The sequence below is a fragment of the Pezoporus wallicus genome, unplaced genomic scaffold (assembly GCF_028554395.1).
Source record: "Pezoporus wallicus isolate ANWC-B61680 ecotype Strahan unplaced genomic scaffold, APGP_CSIRO_Pwel_v1 contig_7553, whole genome shotgun sequence".
Classification (NCBI taxonomy): domain Eukaryota; kingdom Metazoa; phylum Chordata; class Aves; order Psittaciformes; family Psittacidae; genus Pezoporus; species Pezoporus wallicus.
In genome coordinates this window covers 1-21,726 of record NW_026635101.1, presented here as the reverse complement: position 1 = coordinate 21,726, position 21,726 = coordinate 1, and the positions used below count along the sequence as shown (strand labels likewise).

The 21,726-nt window shown below is 60.5% G+C and overlaps 2 protein-coding genes across 3 annotated transcripts in view; one reads left to right on the top strand and one right to left on the bottom strand.

The window, feature by feature from the left end:
• The window catches only part of LOC130595669 (phosphofurin acidic cluster sorting protein 1-like), a 42,546-nt gene extending 30,102 nt beyond the window's left edge, over window positions 1-12,444 (top strand). Inside the window, exons 4-25 of one of the 2 annotated variants that reach the window (XM_057402603.1) lie at window positions 259-384; window positions 570-732; window positions 840-931; window positions 1,897-1,977; window positions 2,758-2,817; window positions 3,213-3,364; window positions 7,063-7,156; window positions 7,464-7,535; window positions 7,829-7,959; window positions 8,073-8,205; window positions 8,325-8,429; window positions 8,926-9,032; window positions 9,318-9,472; window positions 9,565-9,675; window positions 9,754-9,856; window positions 10,181-10,213; window positions 10,545-10,587; window positions 10,681-10,723; window positions 10,827-10,968; window positions 11,140-11,363; window positions 11,542-11,655; window positions 11,738-12,444. In XM_057402603.1, the coding sequence (XP_057258586.1) occupies window positions 259-384; window positions 570-732; window positions 840-931; window positions 1,897-1,977; window positions 2,758-2,817; window positions 3,213-3,364; window positions 7,063-7,156; window positions 7,464-7,535; window positions 7,829-7,959; window positions 8,073-8,205; window positions 8,325-8,429; window positions 8,926-9,032; window positions 9,318-9,472; window positions 9,565-9,675; window positions 9,754-9,856; window positions 10,181-10,213; window positions 10,545-10,587; window positions 10,681-10,723; window positions 10,827-10,968; window positions 11,140-11,363; window positions 11,542-11,655; window positions 11,738-11,853 (2,400 nt within the window). In that variant the 3' untranslated portion in view covers window positions 11,854-12,444. The remainder of the gene's footprint in view (window positions 1-258; window positions 385-569; window positions 733-839; window positions 932-1,896; window positions 1,978-2,757; window positions 2,818-3,212; window positions 3,365-7,062; window positions 7,157-7,463; window positions 7,536-7,828; window positions 7,960-8,072; window positions 8,206-8,324; window positions 8,430-8,925; window positions 9,033-9,317; window positions 9,473-9,564; window positions 9,676-9,753; window positions 9,857-10,180; window positions 10,214-10,544; window positions 10,588-10,680; window positions 10,724-10,826; window positions 10,969-11,139; window positions 11,364-11,541; window positions 11,656-11,737) is intronic. The other variant, XM_057402612.1, reaches the window with a different exon arrangement.
• A 309-nt stretch (window positions 12,445-12,753) lies between these two features.
• On the bottom strand, window positions 12,754-21,718 carry LOC130595658 (cullin-9-like). Its single transcript, XM_057402593.1, is given in 26 exon segments — window positions 12,754-13,126; window positions 13,207-13,409; window positions 13,731-13,848; window positions 14,000-14,145; window positions 14,300-14,465; window positions 14,560-14,770; window positions 15,107-15,255; window positions 15,387-15,569; window positions 15,981-16,096; window positions 16,353-16,523; window positions 16,592-16,725; window positions 16,891-17,066; window positions 17,155-17,250; window positions 17,524-17,629; window positions 17,844-18,015; window positions 18,098-18,188; window positions 18,351-18,578; window positions 18,828-18,933; window positions 19,278-19,509; window positions 19,629-19,846; window positions 19,952-20,145; window positions 20,249-20,456; window positions 20,746-20,941; window positions 21,161-21,349; window positions 21,352-21,496; window positions 21,624-21,718. Coding segments are annotated over 26 exon segments (4,272 nt in total). The 5' UTR covers window positions 21,657-21,718; the 3' UTR covers window positions 12,754-12,841.
• Between the last annotated feature and the right edge of the window lie 8 nt (window positions 21,719-21,726).

The window sequence follows — 21,726 nt, the reverse complement described above, 5'->3', positions numbered from 1 at the left end:
TAAGGAGGGGCTTCCTGTGGTTGCCCGTGCTCAGGTCACAACAGCACAGATTCCTGCTGCTGGCCAGCTGCTCCATTGCTTCAGGGGTGGTTGTGCTGGGGATTTAGAGAACGATGTGGAGTGGAGGTGGCCTTTGAGGGGTACCTCAAAGTTCAGCAGGTCAGATCCTGCTGTGCATCAGCACTAGGAAGGAGGTTTTTAGCTGGGTGTCACACTGAGCCCTGCCCTCATGCTGCCGTCTTCCCTGTGCCTCCTCAGTACCCACACTTCCTCAAGAGAGATGGCAACAAGCTACAGATCATGCTGCAGCGGAGGAAGAGGTACAAGAACCGCACAATCCTGGGCTACAAGACCCTTGCAGTGGGCATCATTAACATGGCTGAGGTATGGGGTGCTGGGAGCAGAGAGGAGTGAACGTGGCTTCCCTGTGCCAGCACCAGGAAGGGAGCTGGGGCAGGGGCAGGCACTCAGAGCTGGGAGTGCTCTGGCTTGTTGGGTAGCTGTAAGACAGGGGTGGGCTACCAGCTGCTATTGTGTCACCCTGGCAGGGGTCTTGTCCGTCTGTCTAGGTGATGCAGCACCCAACGGATGGCGGGCAGCTGCTGGGCCTCCACAGCAACATGAAGGACGTGAACATCCGAGTGGCTGAAATCAGCATCTACTCTTTGTCCAGTCAGCCCATTGACCATGAGGATGGGAACGTTCCTTCAGGTCCTAAAATCAAAGCTTCAGGTGTGTTAGTGCTCATCACAGACCTGAAGGGAACTGCCTGCCTTCACTTCACGGGAGCTGTGGCAGGTGTCATGCTTAGCTGTGGCATCTGCACTGTCTGCTTTCAGATCGCTCCCCAGACATCGATAACTACTCTGAAGAAGAGGATGACAGCTTCTCCTCAGAGCAGGAAGCCAGCGACGATGCTGTGCAGGGTCAGGTAAGGGAGAACCTGGCAAGGTGGCTCATGTCCTGCTCCTGTTTCTGCAGCAAGAGTCAGGGGCTGAGGGTCTTGATCACCCTGAGCCCTCTCAGCTCCTTTGTAAACAGTTGTCATGGTTTCAGGGGGCAGAGAGCCACAATACCTGGCAGCAGGTGGGACTGTGGGCTGCTGGCAAGTCCATGGTGGGGCAAGGGACTTTGGAGATCCATAGGTCTCACCCATGTGTTCTTGGAGCTGTCTAATCTGCAGCATAAAACCCTTGCTGAGTCCCCTCTATCTCGCACCATGGTTCTCTCCTGGATCCCTGTGATAACAGGCCAGATAACAGGCTCTCTCTGAGAGAGAGCAGAGATTTTAGGAAGTACAGTCTGGGTCTGACAATGGTCAGAGGTGGCAGACCTATCCCAGCCCTGTGATAAGCTATGCTACTGCTGTTTGCTGTCCTCTTGTTGTGGTGTCTACACTCAAGGCCAAAAAAGACTTGTGGTAGCATGCCAGTCAAGCGCAGGGACAAACCCTGCTCAGGGCATTCCTTGTCCCATCATGCTGGGTTCACACATCAGGGCTGTGTCCCTGGGAGTTGTGCGTGTTGTTGAGACTGATCCCTGGAAGGATGCTTTTTGGGAGCCCTGAGCAAACCCTAGAGACGAGAGAACAGGACAACCCAGTGAGGCTAGTGAGTGCATTTTTAGGTTGTAACAAGAACTGCTGCAGAAAGCTGCTGTATCTCCTCTGCATACTGCTGGAACATGTTCCTCTGGAGGGGCCTGGAGGGGCAAAAGAAGGAGGTCTGTTGGGGGGCAGTGTTAAGGAGGGAAAAGGAGCTGCATAGGGAGAGGTGACCGAACTGAGAAACAAGACTGGGAGCAGAATGGACAAAAGCTTTTCAAAATGGGAAATGTGGGAGATGCCACTCCCTGCACTCTGCGTTGCTCTCATGTGCTGTGATGTTTTGCCTGCAGGATCTGTTTGATGAAGAGGATGACTTGAGGAAAACCAAGAAGGCTAGGAGGAAAATGATCCGAACCACATCAATGACCAGAGTAACATCAGCATTTACTGAGTGATCAAAGAAGTGGAAGGGATTCTCTTCCTCCCCTCCTTGCAGGGAGTGAGAGGGCTCTGGGGGGGAGGGGGTGCTAGCACTGATGCAGAGCAGGGACGAGAGTCCTTGGCTCTGAGAAGAATTAGCAAACCTCTTCCCATTAATGAGTTAGCTTGCTGCTCAGAGCTGTCCCACCTCATGATCTGTACTGGGTTTAGTCTGGCTTCATATCAAGGATAGTCTGGGTGCAGCACAGTCTTGACTTGCTGCTGTGGCATGGTCTTCTCTCTTTCCTCCCTGAGGAAGAGGAAGGTTGGCTCTAGAAAGGGTGAACCATCAGCAAGTCCTCTGCCTGTCAGCAGCAGGGGGGAGCAACCCTGCTCTCCAAGCATTTCCTGATCCCTGTCTCCTTCAGCCCTGCAGTTGCCTGGGCACCTTCTTCCTGAGTTTGTTCCCCATCTTTTCTTGCTTGAAGGCAGCATTCCTCAACTAGATGGTTCGGGGAGAAAGGGGATTTAAATGGCAAGAAAGTGCTATTCCAGCCTGGAGCAGATAGAGTCTGAGTCCTTGTGCCCTCCATCATGCCCGGATACAACAGCTTCTTGCAGAGTCCAGATTTAGTCCAAATCCTACAGCAGATTTAAAGAGCAAGGGAAATCATAGCTGACCTTGGGCCCATGGGCCCAGAAAGGAGCTGAAGGCACGTTAAAGAGAGCAGCAGTGGCCTCCATGTTAGTCACCTTGGAAGTGGTTTGACAGGGGTTTGTTTTTGTTTTAGCAACCAAACTTCAAGCAGAAATTTGTGGCTTTGCTGAAGAGATTCAAAGTGACTGAGGAGGTAAGAAGCAGAAAGACTGCTGCACATGTGTAGATGTCAGAGGGCTGGTTCCCACTCAGTGGGAGTACAAGGCATGAGGTGCATGGTGCCCAGGGCTGTTAACAGAGGTGGTGTGAGACATGGCCCTGGCTGGGCCTTGTGTTTTCCAAACCATCTTGCCTCAAGACGGCAGCTCTGAGCCTCATGCTCAAATCAAACTCACCTTCCTGTTGGGGAGAGGGGCCAGGGGAGGAAAGGTGCTGTCACCTGATTGTTCCACAGCCTGGGTTTGACTCCCTGAGGTGGGAAAGGTGCTGTGGTGTGTGCCTCATGGCTGGGAGGGAGCTTGTGAGTGGTCTGGCCTGGGATGCAGGTGACTCCGTATCTCTCACTGCTCTCTGGGCTTGGTCCCACAGGTCCTGGACTCTGACCCTGTAGACCAGACCCAAGAGGTGGAAGAGGACTTGGGCTTGCTCTACGACAGCCTGGAGGAGTGCAACAACAGTGACAGCGGCCCAGAGATTGAGGACAATGAGAGTGTACACAGCACACCCAAGCCCACCCTGAGGTAAGAGTTGCAGGCAGTCACAGGCTGACAGGTCTACAGGACCTGGAGGAATGCCCTGCACTTCTCTGTTGCTTGGGCTAATGTCAGCATTGCCTTGCCTCTACTCCCATCACCATCTTCTGTTGGCACCACTGAGCTCCTCACTTGCATATCCTGTTTAACAAACTCAAAACTGTCCATTAAAACTGACTGCCTGCACATTTAATCTCATCTAATTTCCTAGCAGCCCAGCATCTGACACTGACCTGCTGGAAGAGTACCTGCTTGATCTGGGCTCCCAGTCTTCCCAGCTCTCATATCTTTTATCTGACAGTCTTGGCTTTCTCAGGGCCCTCCATGGCTGTCTTTTGAGCACTTTGTGATTGGTTGGGCCAATCCTTGTGTCCCTGTGAAGTCTGCATGCTGCATTCCCACCCTTTGTGGCGACCATCAGCAGTCAGCAGCGTTCCTCACCCCATTCCCCAGGCACCCAGTGGCTTAACTTGCTCTGCCAGAAGCAGCTGGCTTGGCACAGAGGCCTCCAGTGGACCGTGCAGTGAAAGCAGGCTTCTCTCCCATGTGCTCTGTGTTCACCTGGCCTCTTTGCTCACAGCTGTTCTGTTTCCCCGCTGTCCTCTTGTGAGAAAGTTGCCTTTAACTGTCTTCCTATTCAGCTGCCTCACAGTGCACTGAGTCTCTTCTAGCCAAGTCAAGCTTACTTGTCCTTGATGTTTCTATAGTTCTCTATTTAAATATCATCTGGATTAGTTGGAATCCCTGCTGAAGGTACGTAGGTAGGGGTACCAGACTTGGTCTAGCCACAGGCAAATTGTTTGGTATTAAATCTGCTGGCTTCAGTGGGGAGGAAACAGGAATGTGACAGAAGTCGTGTTTTCCACAAACCCACAAGTGGTTGTGAAGGAGGCAGCAGGCATGTGGGCAAGGTGGTCTGCTGGAGCTCCAAAAGGAGTTCCACAGGGTCTCTCATCAAAGGAAACAAAGGTGCTGTGGGAGGAAAAGGAAGGCCTTTTTGTGGTCAGATAATGGTTTGTGCATGTAAACCGTAAGAAAAGTCTATTGAGAGGATTTAAACATAAGACCCTGTCCTGGTTCTGCAAGTGCCTGCTTGCAAGCATCTGGTCACTGGGAGGGCATCCCAGAGTCAGTGCTGGTTTGTGCTTGTACCTGCCCTTACAGCCTTCCTCAGGTGTTTGCTGCTGTCTCTGGTGGGACAGCCTCTTGGGCTCTGGGCTGTTTCTCAGTCTGTTCATTAAGCATCTTTCCAGCTTGGTTTGCTCTGGAGTGCCCCAGTTTCTGAGAGTGCTGAGTGTGTATCCGCTTGAATTCAGATCACTGGCTCTGTAAACTTGCAAAGGAGATGCAGGAGCTGACTGCCAAGGTGGCCAGTGTAGACTGCATGGTTCCAAGGCCCTGCACAGCCACCTCAGCTGATGATGACCTCCCAGCCCAGCCTGTAAATTCAAGATGTGATCCTCATGCTGGGTTTATTTACTCTCATAGACAGCCTTGCTAGACACTGAATGTCTGTGGAGCAAGGTAGTCCTTAAGGGTGAGCAGTAGCCAATGCCTTGGGTTGGCCCACTGGTGTTGGGAGCAGATAGCCATCCATTTGGTCAGCCAGGGAGGCTGCCTCTGCACTGGTGTGAAACTGGAGCTGGAACTTAGGCTGTTAGGTCAGTCAGAGTCTTTGATTGAAGATCAGAGGGGAAGGAGCAATTGTCTCCATAGGTGACTGGGAGAATGGGTGGGGGATAAGGGGCTCATTCATTGAAAACAGAAGGGAGCTGTTCAGAAGGACTGGGATTTACCTAGATCTCAACCTGCAGAGACTCAGACTCAATCATTCATATAGGACAGCCTTTAAACTGCAGGACAGGGAGAGCTGAGAACCATGAAAGCTTCTGAGCTGCAAGTGAAATAGGCCAGAAAAAGACACAGCTTCCATGAGGAACAGGGAGACAGCTCCATTTAAATGGGGTGTTGAAAGCCAGACCAAGTGTATACAACTCCAATGTCTAGCAAAAAGGGGTATTGTCTGTCTGGATTGAAATTGCTGGCTGAGAAAAGGCAAGTGTAGACTGTACAGGGGGTTGACAGTGCCTGAGATCCTGGAGCAGCAACTGGGAGGGGTGGAGAGAGCTGAAATCTGTTAGTGACAAACAGGAGACATCATTTATCCCTGTGTGACCTGGAGGAAGTGTCCCACCGGGCACGATTCTGACTGTAAACCTGGAGCTTTGGTAAATGAACGTGTCATGAAACAGCTGCTCATGGAGCCAGTGAGAGGAAAATTGAGTCTTACTTCTCCTAGCCAGTGCCCAAACACTGCTGCTGAAGTGGTGCTCTGGGGTGGGGACCATCATTTACCGAGGTGAAATGTCCTTGTAGGAGCAGTGAAAGCAAAGGAACTCTTGTGCCTGGCAGCACAGCATGCTGTACACAGGGCAGGAAACGTGTGAAAAGGGAAGTAAAAGGAGCAGCCAGGATGTTCAAAGGTCTGTAGGTATCCTGCAGAAAGCTGCAGATAGATCCAGATGGGGTCAATAGAAAACAATGGAAACTCTGGCAGAGTCCTAACAGGAGAACTGCTCTATGTCCTACACCTCTGTGGCCATCCCTGGAAACCTGCAGTCTTGTATCCCCATCTGCAAGAGGAACTTTTCCCGGGAGCTAGTGAGCAAATACATCCTTAGCTTAGAGCGAATAGCTCAGATCTGCCGCAGGGAGGTCACACATTGCAGGTGGGCTGCAGCTGCTGCAAGGGTTCTGGGAAAGCTGGCAGGTGAGATCCAGTGATGGAGCCTGATTGCTTCCTGAAGACGGGTCTTTGGGCAGCCCATAGGATGTGGAGGCAGTCCTTGGCAAAGAAATAATGGGTGGAAAAACGGAAACAAAGGTAGAAGCTAACACCATGGTGGCAAAGACAGTCCTGGTCCCCCAGGAGAGTTTCTGTGTTGGGATTTGGGAGCAGGACCTTGGAGCTGCGCTATGTAACTCCAGCAAAACATCAGCTCAGAGACCTAAAAGGCAAATTTAAGTGCTGGGAGCAAAACAGGACATTGCTGTGCTACTGAGGGGTGGTTCTGTGTGCAGGGATAGCTCTGTGGCCTTCAGAGCCTCTGGAAGGGGGAAAGCAGAAAGGGAAGGTGGAAGCTGCTGCTCAACTGCAGCAGCAGCAGGAAGAGGCTAGGAGCCTGGAAAAGGGAGAGCAGAAAGAAAAGCAACAGACATCTGTGGAGGCCGTGGTGGAGCCTCTAGAGGGGACAGAGAGGTTCAGCAGCAAGATGGAGCTGTGGTGTTGACAGATGCCATATACCAGGGAGACGGGGCAAGGTGGTGGCTCCTCACCCTGCACTGCAGAGGTTTCACTGCTGGCTGTGAAGCAGGGACCTCAGCTCCCTGGGGTCCCAGGTCTAGGCTTGTTGATCTGGGATGGTCCTGCCCTGTCCCTGCACCCAGCATCACTGCAGCAGACAGGGCTGTGTGGGGCTGGCAGGTCCATTCCTAGGCTGTGCGTTGCTCGGCCACGTGGGTGTGTGGCCCACCGGGACCTCTCCACAGTGCTCTGTGCTTGGGACAGGCCAGCAGGGGTGTGCTGGGATCATGGTGACTTTGTTCCTCTCTTATTCCTGCCTTTTTCTCTCCCATCTGTCTGTCTGTCCGTCCGTCCGTCCGTCCGTCTGTCTGTTTCTCTGCAGGCGTTTCTTTGAGGGAGTCTCTCATTCTGGTTCCCAGACTGAGATCGGCAGTCTGCACAGCCAGAAAGGGCAGGATCAAGAGGCGGGCAGCCCTGTGAGTTACATCACCACCATCACCATCACCTCTTGCCCCCTTCCCTCCCCAGGCAGCCCCACATCCCCACAGTGCCTGCAGCTCCCTCCGAGACCACAGCTCCAGGCAGCACCGGCCTGGGGCTGCTTCTTCCCTTCTTTCCTCTTCTTTTCCCCAGTGCAGGCAGAGAGGTAGTGATGGGGGGGCATCCTCTGGGGCCGGTCCCAGGGGGACACGGGGCTCCCCTGTGGGAGCCAGGCATGGGTCACTGGCTGCTGCCCTGCTTGGGGTGATTCATCCTTCCCTGACCCCAGTCCTTGTCCCTCAGGGCGAGCCAGACAAGCGGAAACCAGGAACGCTGCGGCCACAGGAGGAGCCAGGAGTGGAAGTCCCTGCAGTGGTGAGTCCAAGCTATGGGATGTGGAGCAGGGCTGGAGCTCCCTCAGGCCCTACCTTGCTTTCTGGGGTAGCAGGAGTGCCCACCAGCCTGGGACCAGGGCTGCGGGGGCACGGGTAGATTGAGCTGGAGAGCAGCAAGAGTGGAAGGAGGGTAAGGGTCTGCAAGAGATGCAGCCCAGCCCCCTCAAGCCCTGCAGCCTTGGCTCTCCAGCAGGGCCCCCATCCTTGATCCATGGGCGCAGGAAGCAGGGCAGGGAAAGCAGTTTGTGTGATGTGACCGTGTGTCACCCTCAGGAGCTGGCCACAGAGGAGCCGTGTTCCCGGCTGGCCCCCCCAGAGGCTGCCACGAGGGAGAGCAGTGTGGACAGGCTGGCCCAGCTGGGCCCCGGCACCAAAGCCGAGCTCCCCAGTGCCGTGTCCCCCAGGTAAGGCACATCCGTGCCCTGTGCCACGGCACACAGTGGCTCCCTGGAGCAAGTGGGGGTTGATGGAGGTGACGTTTCCTCAGTGGTGTTCCTCTCCTGTTCCTCTCTCACAGCAAGGCCGAGAGCAAGCAGCTGTGGCGTCCCCGCAGCACCTCCGTGAAGGACCGGCAGAGCTCAAAGGGACAGGGCGGCCGCACCAGCAGCCTGGACAGCGAGAGCTCTCCAGACTCGTGGCACAGCACCCAGGTGAGCCCATGGGAGCCACCTCACCTGGAGGCTTCTCAAGAGCCCTGCTTGTCCTTCAGCCGCAGGCAGAGCAGCCCAGGCAGCAGCCGGGGTTAAGCTTTGTGGTGATGCTGTTGTAGGTGCCCCGAAAGTCTGTTTATGATCAGCTGAACCAGATCCTTGTCTCTGATGAGCAGCTGCCCGAGAGCATTGTGCTGGTGAATGTCGCTGAGTGGCAGGGCCAGGTGAGTTGTGTGATGGGAGCTGGGTGCCTGGGGGAAGCTGTAACCAGAGTCTCAGCTGAATGCAGACACCTGAAGTGCCACAGAAGGATTTTGGAGTGCCTCAGTGGGAAACAGCAAGAGAAGGGAATGAACAGAGGTGGGGTCTGAGCCTAGAGCTGGACCCTGCTTTGGAATGGAAGGATTTAAATCAGAGGGTCCCTGGACCAAGCCCTTTATCTCAGGGAGCAGAGCCTGGTTCTTGGGACAGTTTTGCATTTGCCATCGCAGGGTGGTGGCTGTTGTGCTCAAAGAGGGGCTTGGGCAGCTGCTCTGGAGCAGAGCCAGGAGGAGCAGGGATGCTCAGGCATGTAGCCAAGGGTGGCTGGGTGCTTTTAGCCTCCCTGCATGGGGACCGGGACCCCTGATCTATCCCAGGGGACACAGGGGTCAGGCAAGCATGGGCTGGTGCTGGCCAACCAGCCCCCGGGTGCCTTAACCCAAGCTCTCTGCATTGCAGTATGTGAGTGAGCAGCTCCAGGCACACAAGCAGTTGGTCGTGTCCACCTGCTCCGTGGCAGACATCCAGGCAGCCTTCAACACCACCGTCTCCCGCATCCAGCGATAGTGAGTACAGCTCAGGCTCAGCCTGATTGTTTCCTATGACTTCAGAGAAGGGCTGGAAAAGGCTCTGGCTTCCCCACGGCTCATTAGCATCCGTTGGGATTGTGGACAAAACATAGGAGCAGGTGTAGGCCCTGGGGAGAGAGGGGCAGCCCAGTGCTGGTTTTGCCCATAGCAGTGCTCAGCAACCTGGAAATGGTTAGGAAGGGGTTTCTGGTGCTGGGGGGGGCTGACCCCTCTGCTGAGCCACTGCTTGTCCCTCACTGTCTGTTCCTCTCCCTTTGGCAGCTGTAACTGTAACTCCCACATGCCTCCCCCAGTGAAGGTGGTGGTGGCAGGCGACCAGAGCTACCTGAGCGTTGTCCTGCGTTTCTTCGTGGAGCAGCTGGCCAGCAAGACGCCCGACTGGCTCAACTACCTTCGCTTCCTGCTTGTGCCACTGGGTGAGAGCCCCCGTGAGCCGGGCCTCGGTTTGTCCTCTCCTACCACCCTGGGCTTTCCTGCCTGGAGCCAGCCTTGCCCTTCTCACCCACAGGCTCTCACCCTCTGGCCAAGTACCTGGCCTCGGTGGATAACAAGTACAGCACTCTCTTCCTTGACACGGCGTGGCGGGAGCTGTTCAGCAGGGCTGAGCCACCCATCGCAGGTGAGGACCTGGGCTCAGCAGTGCTCTGAAGGGGAGCCCAGCTGCCAGCGAGGCCCTCATACCTCTTTGCTCCCACAGACACTGTGGACATCGCGGGCCGTGTTGCCCAGTTCATCGCTGGAGCCAGCCTCTCTCACCAGCTCCCCATCTCAGAGGCTATGCTGACCTACAAGCAGAAGAGGTGAGCGTTGCCCCGGCACATCCATCCTGCCTCATGGTCCCAGTCTGGGGATAGGCTATGGGAGACAGGGAACAAGCGAGCGAGGCCCTGTGCTCTCCTCTGTGCTGAAGGGAGTGGGGTTCACAGTGACAGGCCTGTGGTGCTACCCCCTGCCACCCCCCCGGTGCGCTCGGCCCTGTGACAGCCCCAGCGGTGGGGACTGGCTGCCAGGGCTGGGCTGGGCTGGGCTGGGGGCCGCGAGCTGGCACTGTGCTGCCCGGGGGTTGATGCTCGTGTTCCGGCTGCACTCTCACCTCTCCCTTCTCTTGGTTTCTGGCACCCAAGGAAGAGAAGTCTCTATTTTGATTTTTATATCAGGTATTGGCTTGTGCTTGCTGTGCCGCTGCCTGGTTCCCCCCCTTCTCCCCCATGTGCGTCCATCCCTCTTGCTGTGCAGAGGAGCTGTGACCCCCAAAATGGGGCAGAGCTGCCCTCCCGCATGCAAGCCCTCCCCCAGCACTGGAGGGGACGACTCCTTGCCTCCTTGTGTAGTGTGCCCTGTGCTGCCATGTTGGGAACAGGGGTTCCATGGGAGGGAAGGCAGAAGAGACAGTCCTGGTGGCTGTGAGCTAGTGTGGGGGTCCCTGGGCCGCAATGCACTCGGTGCTCAGCACACCCAAACCCTGACCAGCCTCTCTTCCTTATGCAGCCCCGATGAGGACTCCTGCCAGAAGTTTGTACCCTTTGTGGGGGTGAGTGTGTTGTGGGGCCAGTGGGCAGTTTGGGCTGGGGGGAGAGGGGTAGTGCTCTGCCCTGCTGATGCTGGGGATCATCTGCCCTTGCAGGTGGTAAAGGTGGGCCTGGTGGAGCAGTCTTTCAGTGCCTCTGGTGAGTCCCTGCGAGCCCACAGACCCTGGGTCCCTTCTGCTTCACCTTTGTTGGTGTCCCCCAGCCTGTTCCCCCCCTCCCAACCCACACTTTTCCCTCCCAGTGGACTCAGATGACGCCACAGTCTGCACCCCATCCCTGCTGAGCTCAACACCAACTGCCAGTGGAGCAGCCCCCTACGGCAAAGAGACTGTGAGCACCCCACCACCCTCCCCGTCCGTCAGCAGTGGCCTCTCCGGTGCTGGGTAAGGAAGCCCCACGCAGCCTTGAGATGCTGGGGTGGGAAGGTTTGGGATGTTCGTGGCAAGGCTGCCACATCCTGGAGTTACGGGGCCAGGGTGTTCCCAGAGCTGTGGGGAGGGAGAGGAGCAAGGACAGCCACCGGTGTGCTGCATGGTGCTGCCTGTCTTGTCCAGGTCTCTGAGCCCTGGTGTGGAGGTGATGGGCCTGCAGGTGGACTACTGGACAACACAAGGGCTGGACAGAAAGAAGGAGGGCGAGAAGCGGGAGACGGGTATCAAGAACACACTCAAGAGCAACTTCCGCTCACTCCAGGTCAGCCGCATCCCCGGCACGGGGGAGCTGGTGTCCCCTAGCACCATGGCCATGACCGTGGTCACCAAGGAGAAGAACAAGAAAGGTAACCAAGCCCACCCTGGGGTGCTTTCCTGCTGCAGGGCCACAGTCTCTTGCTAAAAGGGCAGGGGGGAGCCCGCAGGAGGGCAGGGCTGGGACCTGGCCAGCCCTGGGGTGAGGGCTCCCACCCAGGGCCAAGCGGAGACATCCTGACATTGGTCCTGTCTGTCCTTGGCCCCCAGTGATGTTCCTGAGCAAGAAGCCAAAAGAGAAGGACCTGGAGCCCAAAAGCCAAGTCATCGAAGGGATCACACGCCTCATCTGCACAGCCAAGCACCAGAACACCATGTTGCGAGGTGAGGGGGCTGGAGGGGAGCAGAGCAAGTGGCACAGGCTGGCTGTGGTGGGGCTGCGCCTCACCGCACCCTCTTGTCTCAGTCTCCATAGATGGGGTGGAGTGGAACGATGTGAAGTTTTTCCAGCTGGCAGCACAGTGGCCAACACACGTCAAGTACCTCCCCGTGGGCATCTTTGGCTACTCGAAGAGTGTGTGAGAGGCAGGGCAGCCCTGGGATGGAGCTGTGGAGTGTCGCAGGAGGAGACAGGGAGATGGACTCACTCTTGTTCCCTCTCTTCTGCGGCCCATCCCCTGCCTGCTCTGCAGCAGAAGATCCCAAACCTGCACCACTCTCTGTGAGCCAAGACCCACGAAGGTGAGGCCAGTGAGACTGGGGCCATGCACCTTCCAACACCAGCCAGGGCACCATGCCATCCGCCTCCTGTGACCCCCAACAGCAGCCTGGGACAAGGAACCCAGGAAGGGCTGTGGGCCCCGCTCTGCCCAAGTCTGCTCCCGGCGCACCGGGGTCCCAGCTGGGCTGGGCCCAGGCAGGTTCCTGGTGCTGGAGCCAGCAGGATTGCTCATGGGGAGAAGAGGTGCTGAGCAGTGCCCCCCAGCACCACACTGCCCCTCGCCAGCCCCACGCTGCCAGGCCTGGCCCTGCCCTACAGGGCTGAGCCGCGGCAGCTTTTCTAGTCCCCTGCAGCCCCACTGCTGCGGCCGGCACGGTGCTGCTGCGGCTGCGGTACCCCGATCCCCCCAGCGCTGCCCTGCGGTGCTCCCATGCACCGGGCACGTGGACACCGGTTTTGGTTGGTTTGTTTTGTTTTTTTTTTTACAAGATTCTATTTTTTTTAAATTTATTGTACGGTTCCTTTTCGGGATTAATTTTAATAAATTAATGCTGGTACCATTACGGCAGGGTACGTGTGTGTCCATCAGTGCCCCAGGACAGAGCTGGACACAGCTGGCAGAGTGTGTGCACAGGGCACAGCTACCACTGCAGCAAGCACAGAGGACAGGGCTGTTGGGCACAGCAGCCAGTGAGTGACCTGGCCATGCTCCAGCCACGGGCAAGCTGAGCTCCCTGACACAATAATGAACTGAGAGCGGGTGGAACTTGGCTTGTTTATTGACAAGAAACCCCACAAGTGCGCAGGAAGAGACAGACCGGATCCAGCCCGTGTCCGTCGAATCCTCCTTTACCTGAAAGTGGAAAAAGTCTGTCTCTTTTTGGCAGAGGCTGGTCTTGCAGCCGTCTTGATCTCAACAGTCTGGAAGGTGACCTGAGGCTGGACCTGGGAGGTAGGTGGTGTCGTGGGTTCAGTAGAGATGTATTCCAAGACATGAGGCCTCTCCTCCTGGCGCCGCAGGTATCCCTGGTTCAGCAAGTGCAGGACACAGGACAGCACATCCACGCTGTGGCAGCAGAAGCTCAGGAACTGCAGCCCTGGCCCCAGCTCGCCCTTCTGAGAGGCATCAATCACCTACAGCAGCAAGAGAGCCCCAGGCTGCAGTGTGGTGCAGCACCCAGGCAGCCCGGCTCTGCCCCTGGAGCCCTCCATACCCTAAACACGAGGTTGTCGATGTGGAGCTGCTTCTCCACCTTGAGGATGCGGGTGATGAGGCAGCACAGGATGTTCCTTTTCCTTTCCAGGGCACTGACCTCAGCCCTCTCCGCCCTCAGGTACCTCTGCTGGGGCAGCAGCCTCAGGTGGCGCTCAGAGGCATGGGCCAGGGCTGCCTGGTTCAGCCGCAGCGTGCCTGAAGCTACACCGGGCCCAGGGTCAGCCAAGCCCCCAGCTGGGACCTGGAGGAGCCCAGGACACGTGCGTGGCTGTCGGACCAGACCCTCCCATTGCTGCCATCACAGCTCTAGGCCCCATCCCTGTCCCCCACACATGGCCCCAGGCAACAGCACCACACACCACCCCTGGCCCCAGCCCCACATGTGGCCTTATGCCCGACCCCCACACACAGCCCTGATCCCCCCAGACAGGCTCACTCCAGCCCCCTCCCTTCCCCTCCACCCCAGCACCCGCTCAGGGCTCAGACCAGTGCCTCCCAAGGCTGTCCTAGCCCCACACTCACCTCCCACTGGGCAGCTCCACACCAGGACGCCCTCGCCATGGGTCAGCGGTGCCAGTGCGTGGTGCACCAGGTCAGCAGGGAGCCCTGTGACCTGCAGCAGGGCCTCCACAGCCACCTCCTGCCAGAGGCCAAGATTCACCAGCCACAGCCCGGTGAAGAGAGGGCAGCCTGTGCCCCTAACAGTGCTGGAGATCCCACCAGAAGGGAGGACATGGCCTTGCCATGGCCCAGCATCTGCTGCCTCATCACCCCACGACCCCAGCTCCTACCTCAGCGCTGTTGAAGCACAGCAGGATGTACATCTGCAGCGTGGACACGTGGAGGATGCAGTCTCCAAACTGCAGCTCAGCATGGCCCAGCCACGTCCACTGCAACTGCCAGGGCTTTGTGCACTCCCAGCCCAGCAGGCTCTGGCCTGCAAGGGACAGCATCAGCGCAAGGGACAGCATCAGTGCAAGGGACAGCATCAGCACAAGAGCCAGCCCTGCCTGGTCCCCCAGCACACCCCTGCCTCCAGGCTCCTCCTGGCTGAGCTGCTGTGCAGGGCCTGGGGGCTGCCCAACACTCACTGTGCCTGCAGAAATTGGCGAACTCGTCCAGAGGAGAGCTCAGCGCCGCCGAGAACAACCTTTGGGGCTGGTCCATGTGGCAGAGCGGCGAAACGGGCCAGCAGCGCGGGGACAGGGCCAGCACCGTCACCTCCGGCTCATCCGCCACTGAGGCCGTCCCCGGTGCCTGGCACGGGGACAGGAGCACGGCTCAGGACGGGCCTCAGGAGCCTTGTGAGGAACGCGGGCAGCCCCCGGCTCCTCACCCCAGCAGCACTCACCTCGTCCAGGCCCTTGTCCAGCTCCAGCAGCTGCTTGTCCTGCTCCTGCAGCTGGTAGAGGCGAAACTGCCGCTGGAGCTCCTCCGCCTCGGCCAGGTTGCTCAGCATGGCCTGGGGGAAGCGGCTGGGGAAGCACAGCCCGATCTGCTCCACGATGGCTCCTTCCAGCCACGACGGCCCTTGCACCAGGAGCCGGTCAGCCAGGTAGTGCCTGCCACAGGCACCAGCATCAGGTCAGGGGCTGGCCCCAGCCCCATCGCCATCAGCCACGTGCCAGGAGACAGCCCTGGCTCCTGCCTCACCCCAGGGCACGTGGGCCCGGCAGCACCCATCTCCTCTCTCCATTGCCAGCAGGGAATGTGCCTCCACAGACAGGGAGCACCTGCGGCCACTCACAACCCTTCCCTCCAGACACCAGAGCTGGGAAAAGCAAAGCGGGAGCACCACAGCCGCACACAGCCGGGCTCAGCATCGCCTGCACCTCCCCTGTCACGCCACAGCGCGGACCCCAGGCCCTCTGGTCCCATGCAGACACGGCATCCCTCACCGGTAGAAGTGCTCGAAGGTGTGGGCGAGCTCCAGGCCACTGAAGACAACAAAGGGCTCCAGGATCTGCTGCAGCGGCCCCGTGCTGCCCGCAGCCCTGCGCAGCTCCTGGATCTGCCTGTCCAGGTAGCGGGCAAACTGCTCACTCACCTGCAGAGGGACAGGGCTGGCTGCGGAGGGGGCTCAGCCCTGCGGGGTGGCTGCAGGGCTGGGCTGGGGGAGCGGCCCTGGGGGGAGCAGCTGGGAAAGCCCCGGCACTGGTGCCGTGCTCCTTGACTCACGTGCAGGGCACTAAGGAAGGAGAGCTGCAGCAGAGCCCCCGCGAAGCCCTGGCCCAGGGCCAGCGCAAAGGCAGCCTGCTGCCCAAAGAGCTCCTCCGTGGCACTGCGCAGGCGCTGGTACAGCCCGCAGTATCGCTCCACGAGGTCTGGTGCCTGCCCAGCTGCCTCCAGGAACCGCTGCACCTGTGGGACACGAAAGGAGAGGGGTGAGCCCCACAGCGGGATGTGGCTTTTGCATGCAGCAATGTCTTTTGACACCAACTGCCCAGATCCAGACCAGTAGTCAGCTACCAAGAGCTTGTGGAGAGACAGGAGCGCAGCCTGAAGGCTGGGCAGCAGCAGGACACTGCCCAGCATTGGAATAAGTAGCCCAGCACTGTACCTGTCTCTCAGCCTGTGGCCTGAGCCCTGCCAAGGTAGCAAACACAGAAGGGCTGTCCCACACCCCTCCAGGCCTTGCAGAGGCCAGGTACTGCCCTGCACCCTCCCCACACAGTGCCCAGGCCACTGTCAAGCCCTGCATGGCACTACACGTGTCCGGTGTGAGGTCCCACCTGCCCTCTCTGGCCCCACAGCCAGCCCTCCAAGCGCTACCTGCTGCTGCACCACACCACGCCAGCACTGCGAAATGCCCCACAGGCTGCTTGACTTCTTCACCATCTCCTTCGCAGGCCTGGCCGGCTCCTCCTTGTTCTTCCCCTGCTTCTCACCTGCCAAGGGACACCACCAGCCTCAGCGCGGCTCCACAGGCAGGCTCCACACACTGACTGCCAGCAGCCTCCCCTCTCCCTGTGGGATCAGTGCAGAGCAGATTCCAAGTGGCCACAGCCACTGCAGGGGCACAGCCACAAGCCCTTCCCGGCTCTGGACACTCCAGTGCCACTGGGCCCTCCCCAAGCCCCCCAGCACATCCCCAGAGCCACAGCCCAGTGCTCCAGGCCAGCACTGTCCCAGCCCCACGCTCACCTCCCGCCTCCTCCGGCTCCCGGCCGCCGGGGTCCACGTGCACCAGGAGCTGGGTCAGGCGCCGCACACGGGAACCAAAGGCAGCACCGGGGCTCGCGGCGTGGCGCAGCGGCTCCCCGCTCTCCAGGTACTCGCTCAGCAGCCAGGCCAGGGGGCTGACGCCGTCGGGGTCTGCGAGGAAACCAGGCTCAGAGCGGCTGCCTCAGCCCGGGGCACGGGCCCGCGAGAGCACAGGGTACCTGGGCTGGTGATGCTCTGCACCAACGGGGTCACCAGGGCCTCCCAGCACGTCCTGCCCAAGGCCCGCGCCGCCTCCTCGTCAGGGAGGAAGCGCTCGGCGAAGCCCTGCTCGTGCCGCAGCGCCCGGTTCAGCCTGCAACAGCCACCGGGCAGCACACGGTGCTGCTGATGCCTCGGGGACTCCCGGGACAGCAGCGCAGCCCCTTGCCAGGCACATCGGCGCGGAAGCCCCACTCGCCCTACAGCCAGGGCCCCTCAGAGACCAGGGATGCGGTGGCACAGCGAGGACACAACTCACCTGCCAAAGAGCTGCAGCAGTCGCCCCCGGTCCCAGCAGATCTCCTGGCACCAGGCATGAGCCCGAGCAGTGCAGGACAGGAACGCCCGCTGGCACAGCTTCTCCTTGAAAACGGGCCAGAAAGTGGGCTTGGGACCCAGCACCTCGATGCCACGCACACGGGTGTCGATGCCGCCCTGTGGGACAGAGCAACCCTCAGCTCCTTGGGCATGGCCCCAGTGCCACACACTGCCAGCTCCCTGCCCCAGCCTCCCAGGCCCCTACCTGCTGGCACCGCTTCACCCGGATCTGGATGATGGGCCAGAAGCGGCTCATGTTCTCCAGCAGGATCACTCTGCTGTCTGATGGCAGGATGGTCACCTACAGGCAGACAGAGAGCCCTCAGCAAGCCAAGTGGCAGGCACCAGCCACCCTGCATGTTCCTCTGACCATCGTGTTAGAGCCATGGCCTCTGTCCCTTGCTGGGAGCCCCTACGCAGCCCGAAGGCACCCCGCACGCCCCAGCACACCAGGCTGCTGTAGCCCAGGCTGCAGCATTGCCCATGCCCAAGCCTCCAGCACCCACTGACTACAGCAAGCCAGCCCACAGCTCCCATGCAGCCCCATGGCCTCAGCAGCCCTCAAGGGACTCACTGCGTTGAGCTCAGTTCTGATGGCGGCAGGGCTGTCTCCCCCCAGCACCACGACACGGGCCGGCATGTAGCTGGAGTCCTCGCTGGCCACCAGCATGCTCATCTCCCTGCAGCACAGCAGACGTGGTGCTGCCCAGCAGCCCCCACCTCCCCTGCCCTGGCCCCTGTCAGCCCCACACCCCACTGCCCACATCCAGCAACCCCCAGGACAGGGACCACTGGGGCAGGGCTCACACAGGGGCCCAGAGCCCTCTCCTCCCAGCACAGCCGCCTGCCCTCTGGTACCCAAGGACCCTCTCAGCTCTCCCAGCCCAGCCCCACCTGACCACCACACCACACTGCATGTGGACAGTGATGAAGTGGGAGCCGGTGCTGCCGTTTGACTCCCAGTAGGTCATGGGGTTCCTGTCTGTGAGCTTGCTGGCTCTGTGGGGGTTGGAAGAGACCTCCACCTTCTCCCAGCACTTCTCCTCCTTTACTTCCACGCTGGAGCCTGTATGAGAAGCACACGGAGCCTCCAGCAGCCAGGCCGGCAGGTGCCAGGCAGGGGTACAGCACCCGCTCACCACACTCACCTCGGCACAGGTTGTGCAGAAAGACATCAAACAAGGGGATGCTGATGGGCTGGTGGCTCCGGCGGTGCTCCTCAATCTGCCCCAGCACCAGCTATGGGATGGGGCGAGGCTCTGACCGGGGGCCCTGGGTCTTCCTCCCCTCACCCGCCACAGGGCTGCGGCAGGCAGAGAGCAGGAGGCTGCCCCTCGGTGCCAGGGCCGCTGGATGGCCCCGAGACCCAGAGTCCCAGCACCACGGCCCCCCGAGACCCACCTGGATGCAGCCAGCCAAGATGCTGGTCATCAGCTTCTTGGAGATGCCGGCGGGCTTCTCGCAGTCGGTCACCAGGGCGAGCAGGGCTGGCGCCAGCGGCGGGGCCGTGCTGTGCTTGTTCAGGGCTTTGGCCAGAGCCTCGTGTGTGCCCACACAGCACATCACCACCGCGCAGTCCTTGCTGGCAGTGCCCAGGCGGTGCAGGAAGCCAACGACCTCCTGCAGCACCTACGGAGCAGCAGCCGTGAGCAGCCAGGACCGGCCAGGCCCAGCAGCAGCAGCAACAGCAGCAGGTGGCGGCGGTGCTGCCGCACTCCATCCCTCCACCCTGACACCGCAGCAGCACCACTGGAGCCTGGCGAGGCACGGCCAGGGCAATGCCAGCAGCCAGGACTCCACCACAGCTGCCGCTCCCCACCCCTCTGCCGGTGGCTCAGCCAGCACAGAGCGCCGAGCACATCCCTGTGGGCCCCTCACCTCCCGGTCGCTGCTGTGCGCACTCAGGGAGGACACACAGGGCTCCACACACTCGTGCCAGGGCAGCACATCCTCCTGGTAACCGTCCAGCAACTTGTTCAGGATCCTGGGTGACACAGGGGGCTCACTCAGGCCATGGCACACAGGCTGTGGGTGGTGTCAGAGGCAGCCCCGCTTCCCTGCCCCTCTGGAACGCCAACAGCCCACACACAGGGACTGGGAGCCTTGACTCCCCTGGTGCCTCAGACACCTCATGAGCACCCAGGAACACGCTGCTCCATCCCCATACGGCCCTGCACCCCGGGACACCCCAGTCAGCACCCACGTATGTGCTGGGATGTGCCCACCCCTGGTGAAGAACAGCCCCACCAGGACCCCCAAACACGCACCGTGTGCCCCCAGCATCACCACCAGCACTCACAGCCCCGCTGTGGAGGCCCCTACACCCACCTGAGGATGCTCAAGCTCACGGCCTTCTCTGCCCCCAGCAGCTCGAAGCTGCGCAGCAGCGGCCGGAAGCATCTCTGCTCCTGCAGCAGCCGGGCCGCCTCGCCAGAGGGGACGGGGCCCTGGCCGCAGAGCTGCCGCTCCAGGGCCACCAGCACGTCCTTGGACAAGATGCCGTCCCCCGGGCCGCTCAGAAGCCTCCGCACGTCCCCCAGGTCCAGTGGGGCCTCTCTGCCTGCCACGACAAGGACACGTGGGCCCGGCCCAGGCCCCAGCTCACGAGGCGGCAGCGGGTGCTCTGCCCTGCCCGCGGCACAGCGGGGCCGTGGCACAGCGGGGCCGGGCAGCTGCTACCTGCGCTCTGCGGGCCCAGGGGCAGCCCGTGCTCCACGAGGCGGTTGATGGCGCCGAGGGCCAGCGTCGCGTGAGGGCAGCCGGGGCTCTGCCCGTCCCTCCAGCAGCTCTGCAGCACCGCAGGGAGGTCGCAGCTCGCCAGCTGCTCCGCCAGGCCCCGGTGGCCGTCCATGAGCACGTTCACCACCAGCAAGCCGTTCTGCACGCCCGACGAGCCCCTGCAGGGACACAGCCATGCGGGCGCCTTCCTCCCCCTGGCACCCACCAACCCGCCTGCCCGCCTTGCCCATCCCACCCCTGCCGCCCTCCTCACTCTGCCCTACCCGGGGACCCTCCGCATGGTGCTCAGGGCGGCAGGGACGGCACTCAGCAGGTTTGCCGAGCCCTTGTTGGCGGCAGAGCCGATGCTGGCAAAGATCTCCCGAATCAGCTGCCCGTCAGCCTGCTTCAGGGGCGAGAGCTTCCCACCGGCACCTCCTGGCTCGGCGGCCACAGCTCCCACCAGCACCTTCAGGGCCTGCAAGGACAGCGCCAGTCAGGAGGGCAGCGGCCACCTCCGGCACACCGGCGTGAGCCTGCAGCCTGCCCACCACCCGCAGCATCCCCTCTGCCACACTCACTGCCAGGCCAGCCTGCTGCACCAGGGCGGAGGAGGCGTGCTGCTGCATGCAGGACAGCACGGCCCGCGCACCGCCCTCCATGGCGAACGTCACGCGCCAGTCGTACTTGGCCATGAGCAGGGCCAGCAGCCGCAGCGTCACCACCACCACGGCCTTCTCTGCCGCCTCCGTAGCCAGCAGCTCCACTGCCACCTTCACCAGCTTCTCCCTGCAATGGGAAAGGACACCTCAGGAGGAGCCTCCCGGCACCGCCGCTGGCACGCCAACACCTCGGGACCTGCCCATCACCTTCTCCCTGCCCACAGGGCTCTACCACAGCTGGGTCAGCCCCAGGAATGAGCCTGCCTGGGACCAAGGGACACAAGACCCAGATTTCTTCTTGCTGAGCAAGCAGGGACTCAGCGGCCTTCCCACTCCCACCACCAGCACTGCCCCCCACCCTGCTGACACAGCCCTCCCCACCAGGCAGGAGGGGTGCACAGCACCCCACAGCTCACCCAACACTCCTTGTCCCCAGGCCACTCTGGGCTTTGCTGCCTTGCTGTTCAGGCTCCTCCTCCAGGATGTTCACGATGTGCTTGAGCCCCATTAAGCGCAGCCCCAGCTCTGAGCTGCTGCTCTGGATCACATCCACCGCGGCTGCAATCTTGGCCAGGGAGCCCCTCTCGCTCACCCCCTCGGAGCTGCCCAGTGCTGGTGGAATAAGGGATGGATGCAGGTGTCAGGGCAGCAGTAACACCCCCAGCAACTCCCAGGGTGCCACGCAGCCACGGACCAGACCCACGGCCCTCCCCTCCCCAGGCAATCTGCAGCTGCCTGGCCTGCCATGCCCTGCCCGCAGCTTTCCTCCCCAAAGGCAATGGAGCTGCCTCCAGCACCCTGCATGTGCTCCAGCGCTCAGCAGGCCATTACCTTTGCTCTGCTCCTCTGTCACCTCCGGCAGGAACAGCCCTTCCTTCTCCAGGAGCTCGCTGAACAGCTGAGAATCCGACTTCACCACCACAGCGGGGGCTCGGGGCGGCTCTGCGGCTGTGGGCAGCTCTTCCTTCGCTCCCTCGGCCACGGTGGCTTCAGGGCTCCTGCAGCCAGCACCCTCCTGCTGAGGGAGTACTTGGCGTAGACGTGGGAGCCCCGCAGGTCACTCTGAGCCCTGCCCTGGCAACGCTTCTCCAAGATCTGCAGCACCTTCTGGGCCAGCTCCACAGGTACCGACAGCTGGACCAGGGCTTCTTCATCCCCCTCTGGCAGCTGCACAGATGGCGTCACATCAACCCTCGCAGGCTCGCCACAGACCCCGCGCTTCTGGTGCTGGTCAGAGCCAGAGTGGACAGAAAAGCTGCAGCACCGCAGGCCCCCAGTGCAGCTCTCCCCATACCTGCTCTCCCTGCTCCTGCTGGATGATGCACATGACCTCTCGCTGCCCCTGCGCCTCCAGCTTCTTCACAAAGAAAAGCAGCTCCCACCACTCGGCACGGCTC